The 25,884-nt window shown below is 31.6% G+C and overlaps 1 protein-coding gene and 1 long non-coding RNA gene across 3 annotated transcripts; both read left to right on the top strand.

Moving 5' to 3' along the window:
- Positions 1-4,033: 4,033 nt before the first annotated feature.
- Positions 4,034-5,238, top strand: LOC125584499. The gene is made up of 2 exons (XR_007321420.1): positions 4,034-4,974; positions 5,040-5,238. It is a non-coding gene; the product is annotated as an uncharacterized LOC125584499 (long non-coding RNA).
- A 9,424-nt stretch (positions 5,239-14,662) lies between these two features.
- Positions 14,663-20,128, top strand: LOC106383560. Of its 2 annotated transcripts, XM_048753047.1 has the most exons (2): positions 14,663-18,320; positions 19,376-20,128. In XM_048753047.1, exons 1-2 carry the CDS (start codon positions 18,138-18,140, stop codon positions 19,457-19,459), a joined length of 267 nt encoding a protein of 88 aa, XP_048609004.1. In that variant the 5' UTR covers positions 14,663-18,137; the 3' UTR covers positions 19,460-20,128. The 2 variants fall into 2 exon arrangements, with proteins under 2 accessions (XP_048609004.1, XP_048609003.1); XM_048753046.1 differs by lacking the exon at positions 14,663-18,320 and having other exon boundaries at positions 18,339-20,128.
- The last annotated feature ends 5,756 nt before the right edge of the window (positions 20,129-25,884 follow it).

Here is a 25,884-nt window from a genome sequence, read left to right as displayed (position 1 = left end):
GGAGAGAGTACAACATGAACTTCAAAGACATTGGGAGAGTCATGGGTTTCCAAGACTTGGCAGACTACTCCCTTCCCAAGTGTGAAAACCTCCCCACTCAGCTTTGGAAGTTAATCACTGGAAACAAACACTCTACCGGGGCTGACAAGAACTCACATATCCGGCACCCGTCTGTACGCTACCTCCATAGGATGCTCGTCCATGCATTCTACCCACGGAAGCAAGCTGGTAGTGTCACCGAGGAAGACATGCGACTGCTCTGCCCGGCTATCCGCCCCTATGCCCCACCTGGAACGTTGCCCCTTCCAAGCAACGACATCTATGCTTCCTTCGGGATGGTCAGTTTCTTCGTGAATCGTCTCGAGCACTACAGAGACTGGGCATGGTACACAACTGATTCGCAACCAAAGGTTGGGATAGGCGGGATGATCACGCCACTGCTCCAATTTCTGAATGTTCCTTTGGGAAAGGACGCAGCAGGGCCTAAGTTCATCGATGGCACTTACTTGAGGATTGCCACCTATTTCAGTGGGATGTATGGGAAGGACTACGTCTACCACTACTACTTGCAGGGCAAGCCGGTCGAAGTGGTTCTTCCAAACCAGAGACTGACGAGCTTAGAGAGACCTGGAGCTATCAGCTTCAACTTATCCCAAGAAGACTTTCTTGGAGAACACGGGTCTCTCGGTCCCATTGCTGCACCAAGGAAAAGGAGTGTTCCGACGAGACACGACTTCACAGAACCTCCTAGGGAAGAATCTGTACCCATCTATGGACCTCCACGCTACTACTTCAAGCCACATGATGGAGTCCTTCCCCCTGGTGCGCTTCGTGATGCTCATGACCACATTAGCCGACTTCAGCGATGGAACAAGGCACAAGACAGAACAATCGAAAAGCTGAAGGACAAGTGCAAGGCGCTGAGCAAGACGGTGAAGAAGCAAGCAAAGACTTCAGCCAAGTTCATGAAGAAGGTGGCCGATATCTTGACCAGAGGAGGAATAGCTGGATGTAGCTCAGCGGACTTCGCCTTCGCGAACACATCAGTCCCCCAGCCCCCACCTCACCCCACTGATCTTGGTTTCCCACTCACTGATAGACAGCTCCAGCGACAATGGAGGAACCCACCCACTCAGCCTTCCGCCTCTGGAAACAAGTCTCCATCCCTAGCCTCTTCAGAAAGTGAAGCTGAGATTGAAGAAGTTCAGAGCCAACAATGGTATGGAGACTACAGCTCAGGACATGGAGGTTACTACACCACGTTTCCACCGGACGACGATGATGCTGGGGCATCTGCCCCCACTTACCATCCTTGAAGGTACTTCTCTACTTTCCCCTGTATATACCATTTCGTTTTTCCATATTAGTCTTCTCTTTTTGGGTATCTCCCTCTCCTTGACAACACAGAGACTGTGTCATTTAAGTTTGGGGGAGGTACCAAGTATTTGATCATGTTTGCTTTGATGTTGTTTCATTGAGTCATGCATTGCATATCTATTTGCATAAAAAAAATCATTTAGTTTGCATCATTTGCATTTCTAGGAGAGTCTAGAGCATATAGGTTGCATTCACTTGCATTGGGAGCAATGATTTTAAATGCCTTGTAAAGAACACTACTTTGCACCTGAGTAGCTTATGCACCTCTCAAAAGGACTTGTATGCTTCGAGCCTTGAAAACTCTTCCTGAAACTTGTTGATTGCTGAAACTCAGTCTTTGAAGCCAACTACAACCTTATTTGAACTGAACGAACTTAATGCATCTTGCTCATGGTCCCTTGTGTACTGAATCATGGATATACACACTTGAGTTGTCACATCCTTTATGCCAATCTTTTTGACAACCTCTAGTGGTAGACCTCTCCCCAAAATCCCTTCCTCTGTTTAAGCCTTCATTGATTGATGAGTGAGGCCTTTTTCGGAAAGTCTTACATGCACATAATGTTGAGAGTATCGGGAACGACAATGCTTGATCTTCATTCTTGCTTAATTAGGCACATTATTGTCTAGCCATAGGATGGGGGTGAGTGTTGTGAAGTTTGATTTGGGAGTATGAGAAAGTTGAAAGAAAAGAGTGAACTCTTGTGTTTAATTGACTAGTCTTTATGGGATAAGTAGAGAAACTTCTAGCTCGATTTGTGAAAAGTCTTGGCCCCCAAACAAAAAAAAAAAAAAAAGGGGGCTAGCAAAGTTGTTTAGAGCTAAGATTTGTGTAGAAGTTAAGAAAATCCTTTATAGATTTCAAAGAAAAAGAGTTTTATGTGCAAAGTGTTCTTGGGGTCTTTTGGTCAGAGATGGGAGTTGGGTTCGACATTATGAAGTGATTGTGTAACTTGTATATTTGGGAAAAGGGTAGAACAATGGAGATTGAGCATTGTATGCATGAGTTGGTCCCTTTCTTAGATATATTATGTGCAATGTCAAGGCTACTCGTTTCGAGAGTAAACCACTTTAAAAGATCATGGATTTCGAACCTCTTGACCCACTTGAATAAAAGCCTTCCCTTACTCGACCAAATGATTTGGACCAATTGACCATTTGCAAGAATTCACTTGATGTTTTATGCTTAATGAATGTGAGAGTTGGTTGATTTGAATGTGTGGATGCTTGATGATGAGTATAAGGGCAAAAAGAGTTGAGATAGGCCTAGAGAAGCTAGAGTGTAATAAGAGAGTGTGCTCATGTTAGATTAGATGTTGAATCGAGTGCTAGTTGTGTTTCTTTTGGCTATGAGCTCCCACCTTCAAACCTCTCTCCCTATGAGTTCTAGAAAGTTCACTTGTGGACAAGTAAAAGAACAAGTTTGGGGGAGTTGATATCTTGCATATTTTCATTGTCTTATCCATTCACCCATGTGCATTTTGATCATATAGACTAGGATTTAGCCATGTTTAGGTTGCATTTTGCATACATAAGTCCTTATCAGGTATTGGAGTACCACATGGAGTTCTTGGAGACATTGGGTGCATTTGGAGCTCAAAAGAGCTGAAAAAGGTGATCATTGGACGAGCAGTGCATGGGAGCGACCTCACCGGAGCGACACCGTGAAGTCGCTGTGACACCCTTTCAGAGCGACTTGACCGGAGCGACGCAGCGAGGTCGCTCGCGTCTCCATCACCCGGAGCGATTGACCGGAGCGACGCAGCGAGGTCTCTCGTGTCTCCATCACCCGGAGCGACTTGACCGGAGCGACGCAGCGAGGTCACTCGCGAAGAGCGACGTCTCGCAGCGACCCCTCCAGGTCGCTCCCGAAGCCTGGAGCGCCCTCTCGGAGCGACTACTGGAAGTCGCTGCGCGACGTCTGATTACTCGAATTCATTTCTACTCAAGGGCCTTTTGGTCATTTTATTATGCACGTTTTTACTTCTGAAAACCTATGTTTAAGGTACTCTTGGCAGCCACCAGAGAGATTATCTTTTGTTCTACGAAAAACCTTTGGAAAGTTCATCTCTTGAATCATCTTTGTTCATCTAGTTATTGCAATTCTGTGTTTCCAATTCGTTGTTGTATCGCTCTGTATGATTAATCTGAAATCCAAAATGGGCTTAAGAGGAATCATGAAGAGTAGTGAGTAATCACCATTTGAATTCATGGGTTAGGAAGATTAAGGGTGATTAGGTTAGAGCTAGGATTTTTTAGAGTAGATCATTCCAAAACCTTGCTAGTAGAGTAATCATAATGCATCTTCTAAGTTAGCTTCTCAAAAGTTGATCTTTAGGCATTTTCCACCCAAAAGGTGTTCGATGATATTCATGAAACAACTCTTCTAAGCTTTTAGCATATTTTGCCAAAGACATTTGTTGTTAGAAATGCTAAGATAGCCTTAGACCTGTTAGTAATGATTGCTTCCATATTATTCAACCGAACACATTTGTTGTTTGAAATGTGTTAGTAAATGAACATTCATCTAGATATAGAGTTTGTTTAGAATCGTGTCTAAGCTTTAAGGTTGATAGTTTGATTGTTCGTTTGCTATCCTTAGTTCGAAACTTGATCACCCAAGGTCTAATTCCTATGCCCATGAGTTCTTATTTCCTTAGTTAAGAAAGTCAACTCATTTACCCTTTTTATTATTCTGAAACTGCATTAGTAATAATCATTAGTTTAGAAAACCTTTAAAATCATCGGTGGCACTTAGATTAAATAAGTACTTGCATTCTCAATGCTTGAAATCCCTTGGAATTGGTTCGACAATCATTTATACTACAACATTTGTCTTAGGAACCTTGAAAACTCCTAATATCACATCCTTAGGCATTCACAACATTCAAAGCTCACCTATGATATCAATAACACAACAACCTTAACCCACACTCACGATATCTTTACTTTTGTTTCTCATTTGAAAATTTATTAAATGGCTCATGCGGAAGTATGACACGCCCAAAACTAAAAACGGTTAAAAAAATAGTAGTAATAATGTCTTCTTTCGTGTATACTAATTCTATCAAATGAATCAAATTTCATATGCATGCCCGTAATTCATATTGTCAACGTTCCTAGTGCAATCATTTAGATGCCTTTTATAAACTATTGAACAAATATTTTTCTTATTCTAAGAATTGCGGACGGAACTTGCAACTACTAGAATATAGTTTTTATTTTATTCCAGCCTTTTATTTTATTTACAACTTGACTTTAGTTTGTTGAGAGAATATAAAACTAAAAAATATGGATATATCCAGCAGCGAGATAGTTTAGATTTTATTTTTTCATTATATATACAGCTTATACGGTGCTTCAATAATTCATTGATTCCTGTACATAGTTTTTGGAAGGGACTCTTCTTTGAAAGTAACTCATCTCCAGTAATTTGTTTTCGTGTGCTTTATTTATCCTTTATTAGTTTTCTTTCAAGTGTTAATTTTGATCTTATATTTTTTCCCGATGAATCACACGGAAAACGAGGATCATAACACGAAGTAGCCCAAGCATTGAATGTCTCGATCCTTCCAAAGTGAATGGTGGTTCATTGCGGTAAAAAGAAACATATACATATTATCTATATGAACGTCACATGATACTTTTATTGTTGTTTATAGGTTCAACTTGTAGCTGATCATATACTTGAAGATGAAAGCGCAAGGCTAATTACCGGAAGGATTTGAAGAAGATGCAGCTGATCATATGCTTGAAGATGATATCGTAACAACCGAAGAGCAAATATTTTACTTTTTATTAGTTTATGTAGCTTTCAAATTATTGCTGGTATTTCTCTAATGATGCATTATTTTAACTTTTAATATTTTAGTTTATTTAATAAAGTTATTCATTTGGTTTTTGTGTTATTGTAAAATATATTTACTGTAAAAATAAATAATACATCTAATATTATTATAAGAAAATATTACAATAATCACTTATGCAATGCAGTTGGTAATATAGTAATGTTATTAAAATATAATTTGTTAACCACAAAATAAATGTTGTCATAAAATATTTGCACCCGGATATACTATTTAAAATAATTATAGAAAACAATTCAACAACATTCGATGTAGATTTTATATAGCAAATTTTGTAACAATTTTAAATTCCATCCATATGTTGTAATTATAACAGATTTTATCTACATCTTGTTGCATTAATACTATTAAATTGCAAGGGAAAAAATAATTGCAACTTTGCAATGTTGTTTGCTATTATTTTACGTGGCAATGGCTTGCCACTATTTATGTTACAAAAGTATGCTGTAAATATACAACAAAGTTGCTATAAAAAAATTGTTACAAATATATGACATATATAGCAACAACTCAATTCGTTGCTAATTTTGCTATGTAAATGCGACAAACATGAATTGGCAACCTACAAACAACAAGAAGTTAAAATTTGTCACATTTTTGTTGCAGTTTTATATTTGCAACAATATATTACCATATTGCAACAATATATCACTATTGCAATATGACTATTTTCTTGTAGTGCTCGATTGGATCGATGAAGCTCTCTGAAGTGAAGACAAAGCGTTGAAGAGAAGAGTTGATTTCGATGGAGGCTCTCCGGTATTCTGAGCTCGAGGTTTACGGTGGTGTAGCTCCGGCATGTCTCGAGGCGGTGACGGTCAAGTTGAGGCGGAAGAGATGCGTGTCGTTCTGACGGTGTTGATCCTTACACGTGTCCGGCCTCCTTGACGCGTGGGCCTACCGAAGTCATCCGGTTTCTTTTGTTTTGGGCCGCATGCCCATTTAACTTATCTTATTTGGCCGTAAGGTTTTGGGTTTCTTAATGTTTGTTTTGTTGGGCTTCGGCCTTGTAGTTGGGTTTTCTCCCATTTTATTAATATTAAAAACTTGATGGAAAAAAAAAATTATACTCTCTGAGTCTCTGTATTAAAAAAGTTGAAACCATGTAGAGATTATGTTCTTTTCTATTTGATATAATAAGAGATAACAAATTATCTACAGTGTAGTAAAATGTTTAACTGAAGAAACTACATTGTAATAGTAGATCAAGTATCTAGGGCAAATTGAAGTGTTGAATCTTCTGAAACAAAGTTTTAAATAGTCAAAAAGATCTTTTAATTTGCTTGATATACTTAGGTGGTAGGTAGTGTTATTTAATCATGTATTTTAATAGAGTTTAAATCTAAACATAATCCATTGTTATTTGAATGATGATTATAAATTTAACTGTTCATTGTTCACATAGATCAAGATCTTCCGGTTTTGTTCACAGAGTCTGTATGAGTCTATATAAGTTGATGACAAAAAAAAGATTATAAATTCAATTTTAAAATCTAGTGTTATTCACTGAATTAGGGCTGGACAAAAAATCTGAATCCGAAGAACCGAACCAGACCCAAAAAAGTAGTACCGAACCCGAACCGAAATTAATTAAATATCCAAACGGGTTCAAAATTTTGGTGTCTAAAGAACCAGAACCGAACCCGACCCGAACCAAAGTATTCTGAGTACCCGAATGTATCCGAAATTGATTATATACTCTCTTATATAAATATATTTTAGATTTAATGTCCATTAAAACATCCAAAATATATAAGATATTTTTTAAATTGTCCAAAATACTTAAAAATATATACAAGTAGTCAAAAGTAAATGTCTACAATAGCTAAAATATACTCAAAATACCAAAAATATTTGAAATATCTATTGATTATCTATCCAAATATCCAAATATTCAAATCAAATCAAATTATGTTAAGTTTAGGTATTTTGACATATGTTATTCAAATTTTTATGTAATATAATATTTTGTTTATAGATTTTGAGAAATTTAAAGTATATAATGAATTTTAAAATTTTAAAAATAATTTTAATGGGTTATCCGAACCTGAACAGAGACTTAAAAATATCCGAATGGGGCTGAAATCTTTGACCCCAAAAACTCCGAAACCTGACTAGACCCAAACTGAACCCGAATAGGTACCCGAACGCCCACCCCTACAATGAATGATTTAAATCCAGTTTTTAAAATTTAGTGTTACTCAACTTTTAAGGATTTTAAAATTCTTTGTAATTTAGATTGATTTCAAATCATTTATTACGGAGTCTCATGAATAAATGATTGAATTCAAAATCTAATGCATACTCCATAGATTTTAGAATCCATCAACTTAAATTATCTTTAAACTTTAGAATTTGATAGATTAAAAAACATTAATAGTTGCTTTTAAATCACTAACTGAATAACACCCCAGCCACAACATATCAACTAACATAGCGGTTCAGTATGCTTAAAGAGTTAAATCATTTGTTTGTAGTTTTTTGTTGATAAATATTGTTTTAACATATGCAAGTATATCTAGTTAATTTATTTATAATGAGATAACATCGATTTATATTATATTAGATCGTTTAAATACGATCTTGTATTTGAGAATTTTTTAAAAACAAATATTTTAGAATCATATTAGATCGTTTAAATACATTCTTGTAATTGACTTTTTTTTTGAAAAAATGTTTGAGAATTAATTGCTAACGAATAAAAAACATCTAACATATGAATTATGTTGCATTTAAATAGCATAACTGCTATTATAACAGATTAAAACATACCCTATACATTAATTGAGAATCATTTAAAAAGTTGTAACTAATTAGGCTATCAATTTGTCTTACGTGGCATCATTAGAATCAATTGAATAATTAGTTATTCCAAAATCCAATTGCTAGGAAAACTTATATTAACCCAAATATAAATGTATATAATAAATTTAATATTCTTTCATTAACTTAAATACAGATAAAATTGTTTGCGACATATAATTATGGTCACCCAAGAAACATACGGTTTTCCCCAAAAGTATGCTTATATAATATTATCTTTTATGATTCACAGCAACCTTTTACATTTTTGATTTAATACAGTGCAAACAATTTTATTGTAATCAGTTGTTGTCGTTCTCATAACGAACGCATTCCACATATGATTCTTCCCACTCATTTTTTTTATAATGAGTTATTTTTACAATGAGTAAGGTTCTTCAATAAAAGTTTTTCACCATTATGTATACCAAGTTGTCTCAAATAATTTCAGAGTAATGTTTTATTCAAAACTCAACACATACCAACGGATGTTATAGGTTCTTTAACGGTCAAGCTTATTTTCACGATATTAGAGACGATATGATGTGTTATAGGTTTTAGATTTCAGAGACAATGTGGTATAAATTCTTTAGAGGTCAATTTTTTTATTTAAGAAAATTATAGAACGACTTAGAAGTGAGTGCCTTTTATTCAATAGTAACTTTTCTAATTTCTTTATTAACCCAAGTAGTAAACAATGAAAATTGTATAATATGGAAGGAGTGGATCATTGATTGTTATATATCCGAGTATAAAACAATGAAATATATTTCAAAACAATATCAGTGAGCTCTATAATTAATATACGGTTTATACACTGTTGATTTTGGTTATGTGGCATTGAAATTTCAATTTAACCGAACCATAAATCAATCAAATAATTTTAAAATATTAATTTTATAACGAAAAACAAATCTTCATTAACCGTGTTACCTACTTATAGAAAAAAATAAATATATAAAGCTTAATCAAATCCCCCTATACATTAAAAGAGAAGTCACTTTAGTGATTTCTGCTGAGGTGGCACTCATATAGAGCTTCTCAGGAAAAATGTTATAATTCTATTAGCTGGTTTTTTTGGATTTTTCTTTTTCATTTATTTTAATCAATCGCTTATGTAGACAAGCCCAAAACTATTGTCGATTTCGTTAAGCCCATATATAGCTAAGGGATAATAATTATCGATTTAGTTTAGCTTTGGGTACCTGTTCGGGTTCGGGTCTGGTATTTCGGATTTTTAGGTATTTTGGTATAGAGGTGTAGAACCCGTTCGGGTATTTCTGTACTTCGGGTCGGGTTCGGATATTTTTAGTTTGGATTCGGTTATTTCGAATCTGGTTCGGATATTTAGATTTTGAAAAAAAAAATTAAAATTTTCATTTCTCAAGTTTCTTATATTTAAAAATATAACTTTCAGTTAACTAATTTTTTTTATTTTTAATAGATTGAATAGTTAATAGATTTGGACATAACATTTTAAAACTAAAAAGACATTAATTTAGTTATTTTTTTTTAAATTTCGGATGTAACTTTTTGTTAATTTTTTAAATAAAAAACTTGACATACATTTTAAGTGAGTAGCAAATCATTTTTTTCATAATTGTATGTATATCATATGAACTTAAAGTATGTGTAGTATCAATATAAATATTTTATTTAAAATTAGAGATGTAAACTAGAAATATAAGGTTAATTTTCATAATTGTATGTATATCATATGAACTTAAAGTATGTGTAGTATCAATATAAATATTTTATATAAAATGAGAGATGTAAACTAGAAATATAAGGTTAATTATACATATGTTCGGTTATCTTCGGATATCCATTCGGGTTCGGGTATTATCCGTTCGGGTTCGGGTATCCAATCTCTCCTTATTCAATACCCGTTCGGGTATTTTGCTACTTCGGTTCAGATTTCAGTTCGATTTTTTCGGATCGGGTTCGGGTGCCACTTCGAATATCGGGTAAAGTGCCCACCCCTACTAATTAGGTTGTTTGTTTTTAATAACTTACCTTTCTAATATGGATTACTTGCGCAAGTTGAAATCATTAAATATGCAAATAACTTATTGACAAAATTTGTTTTTAATAACTTACCTTTCTAATATAGATTACTTGCGCAAGTTGAAATCATTAAATATGCAAATCACTTATTCACAATATGGATTACTTGCGCAAGTTGAAATCATTAAATTTTATCGATTTAGTTTACCCTTGGGCAAGATTTAGAATTAAGACAACTATTAAAAACTTTCCTTATTATTCAAACGGTAAACTTGCGCATGTTGATATCATATTTATTATATTGCTTACAAAATATTTTAATGTTTCTAATTAGATTGTTTGTTTTTAATAACTTACCTTTCTAATATGGATTACTTGCGCAAGTTAAAATCATATCATATGCAAATCATTTTTTGACAATACACATTTAATATCTTTCTTTAAACGATTTTATTATTTATCGTGCAAAATATTAAAATCATTAATATGAGAATAAATCGACTGTATATATATAGGAGACACCCAGGGTCTTAAAATACAAACATTCTCTTTTCATTCTTTAAAGTATTATTCACAAATCTTTCCTCTCATACTATTAAGGTATTACGACAATGCTGCTTGTGTGCTAAGAAAAATGTGTTTAGACGCAAAGGCTCCTCATCTTTAGAACCCTGAACTCAACTCTTTGTGTCTTGTCTCCAAAAAGCATCTCTGGTCTATCTTTTCCATGTGTTGAATACTGGTAACGACAATATGGTCTTCCTTTTTTTATATGTAGACCAGGTCGTGATAGTGATAGTGATCCAGAAAACCTTGATTGAACATGCTGAGAAGCTTCGCCAAGTTAAAGCAGTTCTTGAAGAGGTTCTTTAGTATTTTCTCTCTCTTTGTTGAATATTGTACGGGAAAGTATTACATAGTATCATTTAGTAATATTATCTTATATCATTTTTTTTTATTGAATATACTATCTTATAAGTAAGCTAGCATTATGCATTTTTTATTTAATTCATGGGGTCATTTTCTCACAGCAGAGAACCTTTTGGAATGGCGCAGGGAGAAAATTTCTCAGGGATATACATGAAGATTCAATTGAAGCCGCTGAAGTGGGATGGTGAAGGCGAAGAATAAAGACTTGTAGAGGCCCTTATGATTCTTAAATACGGCGGTGTTCTAACCCACGCTGATAGAAAACAGGTGTTTACATACTTTACCATCTAATTTGTCATTGTTATATATATATATATATATATATATATATATATATATATATATATATATATATATATATGTTTTCCAAATATGGAAGAATTGTTTAACTTATTGACGTTTAACATCACTTGCCATATAATCTAACGAATATTACAAATAACAATTTATGGAAACTATTCTCGAAATTGTTGAAAGACTAATAATGTTTTATTTATTACTTTTAATATTTATAACCTATAAAATAAAATGAACGAAATTTTATATAAGATAATTATAATAGTTTTATCATCTACTTGATGAACTGTGTTCGAATATAATTATATAATAACTATTTTAAATATTACAAAATCCAAAAATGTTTATTAATATTATTTTTAAATTATTTATCGTTGTTTAAAGAATAAATTTATCATAATTTGAAAATAATTTATAAAATGCTTACAAAATGCAAGGCAAAGTTGCACTTTCAAGAGTTAAGTCGAGATCTGGATTAAAAATCCTAATAACTGGTAAAGAAGGGAAGCCGAAGACAAAAACATTGAATGTTGTCTACAAACAAATTTTTCAGAATATTTCGTAGTCACGGTACGTAATTTTAATCTTTTTTTTTCAAATACAAATTTTAAAATATATAAATTGTCACAATTATTTATTTTTGTATTTTCCAGATGGGTTGTGATGAGTTAGGAGACCGATGACGGTATGCCAATTTAATATTATTTCATGTTCAATAAAATTTATAAATTTATAAATCTATCAAATAATGTTAACCCGTCAAATTGCTTACAAAATTTATTTAATTTTTTGCACGTTTCTAATTGAATTTGCTTTCTTTATCGAGAAATGTACTTCATAATTTATATTATTTATGGATAATATTTTGATTTTTTTATATTTTCTTTTAATATGTCTACATAAATGTTTGTTTATTATTTATGGAAAAATAATATTATTCACCTAAATAAAGAATTACGACACATATACAATCCTCCTATACATTAAAAGAGAAGTCACTTTAGTGATTTCTGCTGACATGTCATTAAAATAGAGCTTCTTAGAAAAATTGTTATAATTCTATTGGTCGATTTTTTTGAATTTTATTTTTTATTTATTTTAATCAATCGCTTATGTAGACAAGCCCAAAACTATTGTCGATTTCTTTAAGCCCATATATAGCTAGGGGATAATAATTATCGATTTAGTTTAGCATTGAGCAAGATTTAGAACTAAGACAAATATTAAAAAAATTTCTTATTATTCAAACAGTAAACTTGCGCATGTTGATATCATATTAATTACATTTGCTTAGAAAATATTATAATGTTTCTAATTAGTAGGGGTGGGCGTTCGGGTATCCATTCGGGTTCGGGTCGGGTATTTTGGATTTTCGAGTATTTCGGTATAGAGGTGTAGAACCCGTTCGGGTATTTCTGTACTTCGGGTCTGGTTCGGGTATTTTTAGTTTGGATTCGGTTATTTCAGATCGGGTTCGGATATTTAGATTTTGAAAAAAAAAATTAAATTTTTCATTTCTCAAGTTTCTTATATTTAAAAATATAACTTTCAGTTAACTATTTTTTTATTTTTAATAGATTGAATGGTTAATAGATTTAGACATAAAAATTTAAAACTAAAAAGGCATTAATTTAGTTATTTTTTAAAAAAAAATTGGATGTAATTTTTTGTTAATTTTTTAAATAAAAAACTTGACATGCATTTTCGGATCGGGTTCGGGTGCCACTTCGGATATCGGGTAAAGTGTCCATCCCTACTAATTAGGTTGTTTGTTTTTAATAACTTACCTTTTTAATATGGATTACTTGTGCAAGTTGAAATCATTAAATATGCAAATCATTTTTTGACAAAATTTGCTTTTAATAACTTACATTTCTAATATGGATTAGTTGCGCAAGTTGAAATCATTAAATATGCAAATCACTTATTTACAATATGGATTACTTGCGCAAGTTGAAATCATTAAATATTATCGATTTAGTTTACCCTTGGGCAAGATTTAGAATTAAGACAAATATTAAAAACTTTCCTTATTATTCAAACGGTAAACTTGCGCATGTTGATATCATATATATTACATTGCTTACAAAATATTTTAATGTTTCTAATTAGGTTGTTTGTTTTTAATAACTTACCTTTCTAATATGGATTACTTGCGCAAGTTAAAATCATATCATATGCAAATCATTTTTTGACAATACACATTTAATATCTTTCTTTAAACAATTTCATTATTTATTGTGCAAAATATTGTGCGTCATTAATATGAGAAATAAATCGATTGTATATATATATGAGACACCCAAGGTTTTAAAATACAAACATTCTCTTTTCATTCTTTAAAGTATTATTCACAAATCTCTCCTCTCATACTATTAAGGTATTACGACGATGTTGCTTGTGTGCTAAGAAAAATGTGTTTAGACGCAAAGGCTCCTCATCTTTCATCGACTGTGCCACCCACTTTGCCTTGGAAGTATTATATGCTACTTGATGAATCGACTCTGCCACCCACTTTACCTTGGAAGTATTATAGAAAGATTAATAATGTTTTATTTATTACTTTTAATATTTATAAACTATAAAATACAATGAACAAAATTTTATATAAGATAATTATAATAGTTTTATACTCTACTTGATGAATTGTGTTCGAATATAATTATATAATAACTATTTTAAATATTACAAAATCCAAAAATGTTTATTAATATTATTTTTAAATTATTTATCGTTGTTTAAAGAACAAATTTATCATAATTTTAAAATAATTTATAAAATGCTTACAAAATGCAAGGCAAAGTTGCACTTTCAAGAGTTAAGTCGAGATCTGGATTAAAAATCCTAATAACTGGTAAAGAAGGGAAGCCGCAGACAAAAATATTGAATGTTGTCTACAAACAAGTTTTTCAGAATATTTCGTAGTCACGGTACGTAATTTTAATCTACTTTTTTTTTCAAATACAAATTTTAAAATGAATAAACTATTGGAATTATTTATTTTTGTATTTGCTAGATAGATTGTGATGAGTTAGGAGACCGATGACGGTATGTCAATTTAATATTATTTCATGTTCAATAAAATTTAGAAATTTATAAATCTATCAAATAATGTTAACCTGTCAAATTGCTTACAAAATTTATTTAATTTTTTGCAAGTTTCTAATTGAATTTGCTTTTTTATCGAGAAATGTACTTCATAGTTTATATTATTTATGGATAATATTTTGATTTTTATTATATTTTCTTTTAATATGTCTACATAAATGTTTGTTTATTATTTATAGAAAAATAATATTATTCACCTAAAATAAAGAATTACGAAACATATACAATACAATTCTAATTAATGATAATATAAAATTTGTTACTTCTAAAACTATATACTATTTATTCCATTTTTTGAATGAAAGTATCTTCGTAAACACACAAAATATTTTGTGACGTTGCAATTATACATACACACAATATCTGCCTCTTCATACTGACGTTACTGTGTTCCCTCTCGTGAGGTACGGACCGAGAGAGAACACAGGGTGCGCACCGATCATGTTCTTATGCCCGCACACGGTTACCTAGTAACTATTATATACATCGAATATATTTGCTTGACACACAATTCTGTATGACCTCTATATGGGAATTTATATTGAATACTAAACAAACTTTGGCTCCAAGTTATTGCCCAAAAAATCACTGTAACTAAGGAAAGAAATAATTATTAGGTTGCGCGACGGTTAAAGCTATTATACCTTCACCTTAACCAAACTAATAATCTTATATAAATTATTGGTTGTACTCGAACGATATCATCATCATTCGATGTAATCATATGTCTATCGGCGACAACATTTTGATGTATAATAATTTACATAAAACTATACTACTATAGTTTGATTTGGTAACACTGTATAAACTGAATAGATGTTATTTCTAGAAACCGTGGTATATAGATATGGTTTCAGTATATAAATTGATCAAACCATATAAACCGAATAAACTGATTAATTAAAATATAGTAGTATAGTTTTATGTAAATTACATAATATAATTATATACATGTATTTATTTTATTTATATGATCTTGATATTTAAGACGTTAATTTGAATAATTACATTTGTCTTAAATTTAGTATATTACTAATCATTTTTATTTTCTTCTTATGAATCTATAATAACTATAAATTATTTAACAATTATTTTTAATAGTTAAATATAATAGAAAAACATTCTATTTAAAATTATAGTAGTATTTAATAAAATTGATTTTTAATCATACAAAATTAAATTGACAAAATGTAATAAAAGATAAATATAGTTTAAGTTTTTTTGGTATAAACCAAAAACCGACAATATATAAACCGAACAAAACCAAAATAAATATGATTTTAAAATGGCATCTAATTTTATAAACCAAAATATCGAAAAAACAAACCAGGCTAGACTAAAATTGAATAAACAAAAAACCAACAGTATATAAATTAAACCAAACCAAAACAGATATGATATTAATATGGTATCTAATTTTTATAAACCAAAATATCAAAAAACTGAGCCGAGACCAGACCAAAATCTGGATTAAACAACCCAACTTTGAATATATGATATTTATGCATATTTTACCTCACACGAAGCGTGAATCTTATCCTAGTTTAAAAAAACCGGGAAACAGCACTCGAAATGGTCAATGACTACCCGACTCTTAGACCAGGTGCAATGGCCTGTTGAAAATATTAATTCAACGGTTGACCAGATGCAGTGGTGTGTTTAATCATACGTTTAAAATGACCTGGCACACAACTAGCTGAAAAAAATAAACAGAGAGACAGTCCGATGTGGCGTAGTTCCATTGGTCAAAGAGAAAGTGGTTCTGGCGATTTTTATTTGATTGGTTGTGTTTTAGTTTTTTTTTTCTTTCCTACATTATTTGATTCAATTATTGTATAATAAAATATTTATTAAATTATATCAAAATTTATCATTTTCATACTCTATAAACAGAGACTTGTTTCATTAGATTTGGACACAAAAAAAATCATCTTTAGCCTCTCATAACTCTAGTTTCAATATTTTTCTATCTTCTTTGAAAAAATGGATCCCAACCAAAACCCTTCTAATAATATCCAAAACCCTTCAAACAACCCTTTTAACTATCCGAATCCCAACAACTATCCATTCCAAAATCTGTTTCCTAACCCTAACCAACCCCAAAACATACCAAATTATGGTTTTCCACCAGTTTTTTTCATGTTGTCGGTTGTTCCAAACTATCATCCATATTACGGTTCGCCGATGTCATATTCATCTCAACCACCCACTTATTCTTCTACTCCGACGGATAAGGAAATTGCTTCGAATGTTGGAGCAACTGAATTTCCCGAGTTTTCTACACAAATAATTCTTGGTGGTATAAGTGGGGTTAATGAAGCAACTCTTGGTGCAGACAGTTTAACCCCTGCTACCCAAAAAGCGTCAAATGGACAACTGAGCAAAATTTGGTGCTACTGCGTGGGTGGATCATATAAGGAACAGACACCGTTGTTGGCATAAACCAGAAAAGTGAATCGTTTTGCGGCAAAATTGTTGAGTATTGTAATGAGCATTGCTCATTTCATCCTCCGCGTGGTGGAGTTTCATGCATCAATCATTACAACTGCATGAACCAAAAATTGTCAAAATGGATTGGCGCTTACGATAACGCTAAGCGTATGCAACAAAGTGGGTGGTCGGAGCAAGATGTATTGGCGAAAGCACAAGAAATCTATTCAAGTGGTGGTACCGGGAATTTCAATTTAATGAAAGAATGGATCGATGTCCGTGATCAACCACGTTATGGTAGTCAAGTTGGAGGGAATAGTGGCTCTAAAAGCAGTGGATCTAAGAGAGCCCACGATAGTGATGCTAGTGAATCCAACTCTGTAGGATCCACTGCTCGTCCAATGGGAAGGGATGCAGCAAAGAAAAAAGCTAAAAAGAAAGGCAAGGGCGTAGCCTTGGAAGTGGTCAACGAAGATTTTACTGAATTCAAACAAATCAAGGCTCAAGAGTTTGAACGCTTGGAACAACTAGCCATGTTGCAAGAGGAGGCAAACCAAAGGCGAAAAGAGGCAATCCAAAGACAAGTGGAGGCAAACCAAAGGCAAGATGAGACAAACCAATTGATGAAAGAAAAAACTCGGGCTAAGAAGATGAAAATGTGGTTGATAGCTAAGTGAAAAAGAACATCTCAATGACAAGAGCAAAGACATGTTCCAACAGTTGAGCGATGAATTATTTGGAAATTAATTGTGGTCAAAAGTGGTTGTCTGCATCATACCACATCCATGCTTATCTGCATCATACCACTCTATGCTTGTCTGTGTCATGGCACTCCACGCCTTCATAATAGTTTTTTTGTCATTCTCTCCTTTAATAATGTTGTTGTCAGTTGATGCTCTAATAATATATTGTCTTGTTATGCTTTAATAATATAAAATCTTATCCTCCAACCACTCAACATGATTTTTAAGCGCCCGTGACTTTAAATGGCATAACCTTATCTTGCAACCACTCAACATGATTCAATAATGTTGTTCAGAGCCCGTGACTTTTCCATCAATGTTATCCGTCAATTTCGGCTTTAAATAGCATAGCCTTATCTTGCAATCACTCAACATGATTCAATAATGCTTTTAAGTGCCCATGACTTTTCCATCAATTTTATCTTCTAGCCACTCAGTGTGATTTAATAATATTGTCAAGTGCTTGTGACTTTTTCTTTAATGTAAGAATCTTATCCTCCAACCACTCAATATGATCCATCGGTTTCATTGTCTTATAAATATGGACTCATTCTTTCATTGATGTATCAATACCACAATGGATCCATCAGAAATTCCTTTTGATATGGATCCATCAGAACTTCTTCTTGATATTGAAGCTTGCAAAAGACAATCTGAAATTGAAGAAAGGTATATTCTCAGCCAGTTTAGGGAGCGTCGAAAGAAAATAGAGGAAGACTATCCATTTCGTAGCAAGAGAAGATACCACAAGAGAGATCATGCAGCGGCAAATCAAAGATTGATTGACGACTACTTTTCCAATCAACCTACATATGACGATGCAATGTTTCGTCGACGATTTCGGATGCGAAAACATGTTTTTCTCCTAATCGTAGGGGACCTATCAAGAAGTGACGATTACTTCACTCAACGATATGACGCAGCTAATAAAGAAGGTATATCTCCATTAGCGAAATGTACCACAGCCATGCAAATGTTAGCATATGGTATGGCGGCCGACGCGGTTGATGAATACATCAAAATTGGAGGCACAACAGCTTTGGAGTGCTTGCGTAGGTTCTGCAAGGGAATCATACAAATGTACGAGAAAGTGTATCTCAGAGCCCCAACTGAAGATGACATGCAAAGAATTTTGCATGTTAGTGAAATGCGAGGGTTCCCGGGGATGATTGGGAGTATTGATTGCATGCACTAGGAATGGAAAAATTGTCCTAAAGCGTGGGAAGGACAATATACTCGGGGAGATAAGGGAACTACCACTATTATTCTTAAAGCGGTTGCAACCCATGATCTATGGATCTGGCATGCTTTTTTGGATGTCCAGGCACATTGAACGATATAAACGTTCTAGATCGTTCACCAGTGTTCGATGCTGTTGAACAAGGAAATACTCCAAGAGTTAACTTCTTCGTGAACCAACGACCTTACAATATGGCGTACTATCTAGCTGACGGTATTTATCCTTCTTATCCTACTTTCGTCAAATCGATTAGGCTTCCTCAAAGTGAACCGGACAAGTTATTTGCACAAGTTCAGGAGGGATGTCGGAAGGACATTGAACGTGCATTCGGAGTGCTGCAGGCTCGATTTAAAATCATTCGCGAACCAGCTCGCTTGTGGAAAATTTCTGATTTGGCTATCATAATGAGGTCAAGTATCATATTGCATAATATGATTGTTGAGGATGAACGCGATACATATGCTCAACACTGGACTGATTATGATCAATCTGAGGCAAGTGTATCTAATGCACCACAACCATTCTCGACCGAAGTGTTACCTGCATTTGCAAATCACGTTCGTGCTAGATCTGAGTTGCGTGATTCAAACGTGCATCACGAATTGCAAGCAGATCTAGTTAAACACATATGGCAAAAATTCAGAATGTTCCGTGGTTAAGAATATTTCTAAGTTAGTGAGTTAAGTTTATTGTACTAATTATGCTATGTGTGTTTTATTATTTGTGTTGTATTCTTATTAATGTATTGTATTGAAATTTAAGTTTTTGTAATTCTATTTTTTTAATTAATAGCTCTTTATATTTTTTATATTTAATAATTGATATTTTATTGAAATTATAAAATTAAACATAAATTAATTAATCATTTATATAGCTTTTAAATATTGCAATTTAATTTAAACTAATAATTATTATTAATATGTAATCACAAAATAAAAGATGTAAAACAAAACAAAAATATGGAAAATAAAAATGATAGGGTATGGTGTTGAATTTTATTAAACAAACCATTGTAGAGTATAGAAAATGAGTGGGTGTTAAATTATTAAGTGAAAGAGATATAAACTGATGTGGAAGAAAGAGAAGATGATGTGGAGGGTGTTGTGTGTTGAATCTATTGTATATAGTCTTAAGGAGGCTTATTGTATGAATAAAATTTAGGTTAAATTCATCACATCTCCTATGACCAATCAAATTGCCACATAAATAAATAACTAAAAAATATTTTTTAAAAAAGAAATTCTAAAATAATAAAAAAATAATTACGCTAATTTTAACGACGTTAACACCCCTAACAAAATCCTAAATCTAAACCCTAACCCCTAAACCCAAATCCTATACCCTAAATCCTAAACTCAAACTCTATACCCTAAACCCAAATAATAGACCATAAACTCAAACCGTAAACCCTAAAATTAAACCCTAGACCCTAAACCCAAACCCTAGACTCTAAACCCAAACCTTAAATCCTAAAGGAATAACATCAACATTAACATTAACCCAAGCCTTTAGAGTATAGAGTTTGGGCTTAGGGTTTACGATTTGAGTTTAGGATCCATGGTTTAGGTTTAGGGTATAGGGTTTGGGTTTAGGATATAAAGTTTGGTTTTAGAGTATAGGGTTTGGATTTAGGATTTAGAATCTAGGTTTGGGATTAGTGTTTAGGGTTTAGATTTAGGTTTTAGGATTTAAATTTAAGGTTTAGAGTTTAGGATTTAGCTAACGGCGTTAACATCGTTAAAATTGGTGTCATTGTTTTTTTCTATTATTTTTATTTTTTTAATAAAAAATATATTTTTTATTATTTATCTAGCTGGTAATTTGATTGGTAATTGGAGATGTGGTGAATTTAAAGGTTGACCGTAGGGGGTGAACATAAGTTTTGCTCTTATTGTATTGATGATTTAAGAAAACTTAAGTTTTTGTTTAAATCTTCATTTATTGTATCTAGTATTTGTAAAAAGTTTTATCAAATCCACCCTTATTGAATTACTCATTTATTCAAACTCTTTCAAAATCTCTCCTTATTGGAAAACAAGAATTTCACCAATGATATCTATCAATAATTATTGGAAATTATTAGATAATTGGTTTTATATACAAAATTCACTATAAATGAGATGGTATTTCAAAATAAATAAATAAAATAATTATCCTCCTTTTTCAAAAAAAAAAAGCAATTATCGCCCTTCCTTCCTCCCTCTCCAACGATGCTGATAGCCTGATGCCTGAAACAAAATAGAGACAAATATCACAACTTTTTTTCTTACACAGGATTAAAGTATGTGATCTTGGGAAAGAACCTCGTACCAATTTTCTTTTTTTTTTCTTTTATTTTTTTTGCTATTTCCTGATAAGAAAAGTTGTAACGTGAATGCTAAGTATTAGGGATAGTCCACTCCCTTTAGCCAGGTTATAGAGAGAGACCAAAATGATCAAAATGTACCAAATCCCTAATCAAAACCTCTGTTAAAATCTTTAAAATCCAAATAGATTCAGCCAAGTCCCTTCATATATGAAATCTTTAATATTTTTTTAATCCCTATTCCAAAAAGGCCCACTTAGAATCTGATGGTTGCGCAAAAACATTTAGGCTTAGATTGAATAAATTACTTTTATAGTAAATATTTAAGTAGAAAACTTGGTTAGTTTAGTTACTCTCGTGAATTACCAATCAGATGAAAAAGATTATTTTCTTTATTTCTTCCCATCTATTCTATTAAAATAGAGTCATATTTTTTATCTACCATACACAAGTCTACGTTAGACCATTCTTTAGAAATTTAACTAAACATCCTAAAATTACTCATATATGATATTCTCCTAAAAAACAATATACATCTAAACAATAACATTTCTAAGAAAAGATAAATATATTGTCATTATTTAATTATCATTTGATTGTTTATCATATTTAATATATACCATATTTTATATATTCCGGTAACTAATTTTGAAATTAAATAGTATAGCCCAATTCTTTTTAAATTATAAAATTAAATTTTTATATAAAACAAAATAAATAATATTTTATTGATTGTAAATTTTTATGTTGATATTTTTAGTAAAAATAAAAACATTAAACTGAAATATAATATATTAAATAAAAAATATTTTAAAATATAACAAAAATAATTTAATTTATTCACATAAAACATTTCGAAAATAAAAATTTCTAAACAAAGAAGCTAATAATTTTTTTTATTAATTCATATAAAACTAATGTTTAAAATTAAACTATTAATTTTGATGTTGCATTTTAAATTAATAAACAAAAATACTTCATTAATATATGATTTGTACAATATCATCAAACAAATTTCAACAAATATAAATTTTCAGAAAAAAAAATTATATACATAAAATTAATATTAGATATATATCTTTTATAACATATTTTATATTTCAAATATTAATTTAAAAATATAAATATATCCGTACGGATGTGCGGATTAATATCTAGTTACTATTGAAATGGAGAAAAATGTTACACTAGTGTATATACATGAGTAAAAATTATTTTACTTTTCTTTTTTTCCCTATTTACTCCACTTTTCTCTTTCTCTCATTTTATTTTTTTCATTCTTTTTCGCTTTTTTATTTTCCTTCCATTTACTCTAAAATTACCGATCACATTCTTAGAAATAGTATAATAATTAAAGTCAAAATATCTAACATAAAAAAAGGTATTTATGACTCAGATATGGAGACAAGACACATATCTTTTGATGTGAATAAAGTAAACAAAGGTCTAAGATATTTTTCAGGATGTAGGGGTATTGAAGAAAATAAACAATGCAAGTCTGTGCAGTTAGGACCTAGCGCCATGATTACCGCAGGTTATTAGGGTGGAGTTTTTAGTTTGGCATAAAAATCGTTTTTTAGTTTTTAACTAAAAAAGCTAACAACTGTCTCCTAAATAAGAGATATAAGAGCCGGTTCTTAGCCGAAAAATGTTAAAAAAAAATTTATATCAAATCATAAGTTAAAAATCACAAATTAAAAACTCGGATTAATCATGCTCTAAGAGCATCAGCAACGGTTACAGATGAGTGGATTTTTCAAAAATTAATAGAATATTAATAATTAATTATACAATTAAATTTTACTTTTTTTAAACATGTACACCACTAAGATATTGCCATGTGTTACAAAGTTTCTTATCATTATTTGTTGAGTACCTCGGCAACTAATCGATTCTGAAAAACATGTGCCTCTCTCCTATCTTTTTAGTTTTTTGTATTAAATTAATGGTAAGGTACCTTTTGAGGTACTCCCCTATGAGGTACTCCCAGTGCGAGTGTTCTAAAGACATGATTAACCTAAAAACCCAAAATGAGTTTTTTATTATTATTATTTTTATTATTATTTTTCTGATTTAAAACTTATAAAAAAATGAACTAATCGCAGATTATCACGTGTCAATGGGATCTGCATACAGTACAAAAAACCCTTTAACCCCGTTTCTTATCTGGCAACTTTGGAGACCGTATTTTGTCAAAATATAAGGGGTCCACGCGTAAGAAACCCATCCAAAACCCGCTTTAATGCTGGCCCTAAGAGCATGACCGACGGATAATATCTTGGAAAAAAGTATCCAATCGATTTGTAGTAAAATAATTGAATTATTAATTAAATTTAAATCATAAAGATGAAGCAGGTCAATTATAAAGCTACACCGTATGAAGGAAGTCTCTCCTATTTTTTTGTTGAGGTTCGCCTGCAGGATATTTTCACTCTTCTCTCTCCATTTTTTTTTAACTTTTTCAATGTAATTAATAGTTAGAAACCTTCCTTGGTACCACCGATAAGGATGGCCGAAGAGCACCTTTATTCGGTGAGTATGTTAAAAAGGGATTTTACCCAAATAATATTGGTTTTTTTTTTTTCACTGAAAGATTTCCACTGATATATAAACATAGTTACAAGAGATCCAACATCATATACGACCATGAAGACCTGGATCATTTTTACATTATACATATGCTAAGATCCATTACCAAAGTCAACCGCCTGAGAACACCAACTAGGATATCCAATGGCAACATAGGATTGAAATCTACTGACTGCTAGAGCACTCTCCGCTATAAGTCGGACTCCTCTATCTGCAGCCTGAGATTCAAAGACAACCTTCCAGTCTAAAAAATTTGTAAGGAGACCCTTACTAATCATAGTTTTACCCAAATAATATTGATATTCAAATGTAACTAAATTATTGATTTTTTCTTTTTGATAATTATCTAAAAGTTGAACCACTTACAATCGTACACATGGCATAAAAATTTTGTGGGGTTTTAAAAACATGTTGTGTAAGATACTATCGTGTCCCTTTCTTAATTTATATAATTATTTTCTTTTCTTTCATAATTTAAATATTTATGTGAGTATGGTCCGATGGAGCTGCTCTTAAGCAGTAAACCCAACTAATACGATGCCATCAAATTTTTTTTTTTTTGCCATCTTTATTATAAATATTAACCATAAACCCAGTACACGGCATTCAAAAATAAAATGGAAAAGAAAGAAAGATCCGAAAACAAAAAGAAAATTCAAATTTAGCTACATATTGGTACAATAACCAAATTTAGCATTATAAAAATATGAAATATAATTATTAAATAAATAAAGATATGGACTTTAACCTTTTTAGATAAATACTAGTAGGCCTTGGCGTTCGGGTACCCGTTGGCGTTCGGGTCGAGTTTTCTGGATTTTGGTTCTCTTTTATAACACCTCTTAGGTCCCATTCTAGTAAATTTGCAAGTACGGGTCGGGTTCGGATATAACACATCGGATTCGGGTCGATTTTGTATCACATCATAGAACCCATAAAGTAATCATATATCATTCGGATTCGGGTTATATCGGATCGGTATATCCGAAATAAAATCTAAAATTTAAAAGTAAAACATAAGAAATATATATTTATTTATATATAATTAAGTATTTAAGGTAGTTATTTAAATTTCAAATACTTATTGTTAGATAACATATCAAAATAAATATGAAATTGAATATTTGAAGTATATATTCATGTTTCTTATAATTATATTGTATATTATTTTGGACATTCGGATCGGTTTCTTCGGATATTTTTTCGGATTTTTCGGTTTTTTCGGTTTTGTCGGGTTACCCGTTCGGGTTCGGTTAATAACACTTCGGGTTCAGATATGTTTTGTACCACCTTACAAGACCCATTCGGATATTTTTTACATTTCGGACCGGATACGGATCGGGTTTTTCGGTTCGGGTTCGGTTTGGATTTCGGGTTACGGATATTATGCCCATGCCTAAATACTAGTATAGGTTACATAAATTGTGTTAAAAGCGGATTCACCTTTAAACTGTATAACAATGCACGGTCCTAAAATTTTTGATTAATTGTTGTATAATTAAAATATAATTAAATCGTATCATGTCAAAAGCAGTCTTTGGTTATTCCGAAAAGAGTGATTAAGTACACCGAACCAAAGATTACAAAGATCAAAAGGAAACAAGAAAAAAGGATTACAAAGATTAGGCTCCTCTAAATACTATACTAGGTCAAACAATGGGAATATTGCATACTAACTCTATAAGTCACTCTTGGTTAGGTACGAATGAACTATGTACATCAAAGCTCTTCGAGAACGAAGATTTTTCTTTTATATCTCTTATAGTGTTGTTACTCACATATTCAAATAGTTAAATTATTAAAACATTATATTTTCAAATTTTCTTAGGAAAATAAAGTATGCAAACTAAAGTATTGTTTGTTTTGTTATTTTTCCAATAATTGAAGAGAAAACTTAAACAAAACCTCTGTAACTTGTAAAAAGACCAGATTTAAAATAATATTTTGGAACTTGTTAAATCTTACAACGTAAGAATAACTCAAAAAGGATTTATGTTAATGTAGCTATTATTATTGATTATTGTTATTTAGTGACATCTACTAATACTGCATTGTATGTCTTTTTGAGCTACATTTTATTATTTTCAAAAAATAATACTCTATTATACTGCACAAAATATAACAGATGACAAAAAAAAAGTGTTCGCTTGAGTAAAATAACAATACCATTAACTGATTAATAAACCCCAC

This window comes from Brassica napus, chromosome C3, assembly GCF_020379485.1.
Source record: "Brassica napus cultivar Da-Ae chromosome C3, Da-Ae, whole genome shotgun sequence".
In the NCBI taxonomy this organism is placed as follows: domain Eukaryota; kingdom Viridiplantae; phylum Streptophyta; class Magnoliopsida; order Brassicales; family Brassicaceae; genus Brassica; species Brassica napus.
Note: the sequence above shows the minus strand (reverse complement) of the source record. Positions and strands in the feature narration are given on the sequence as shown.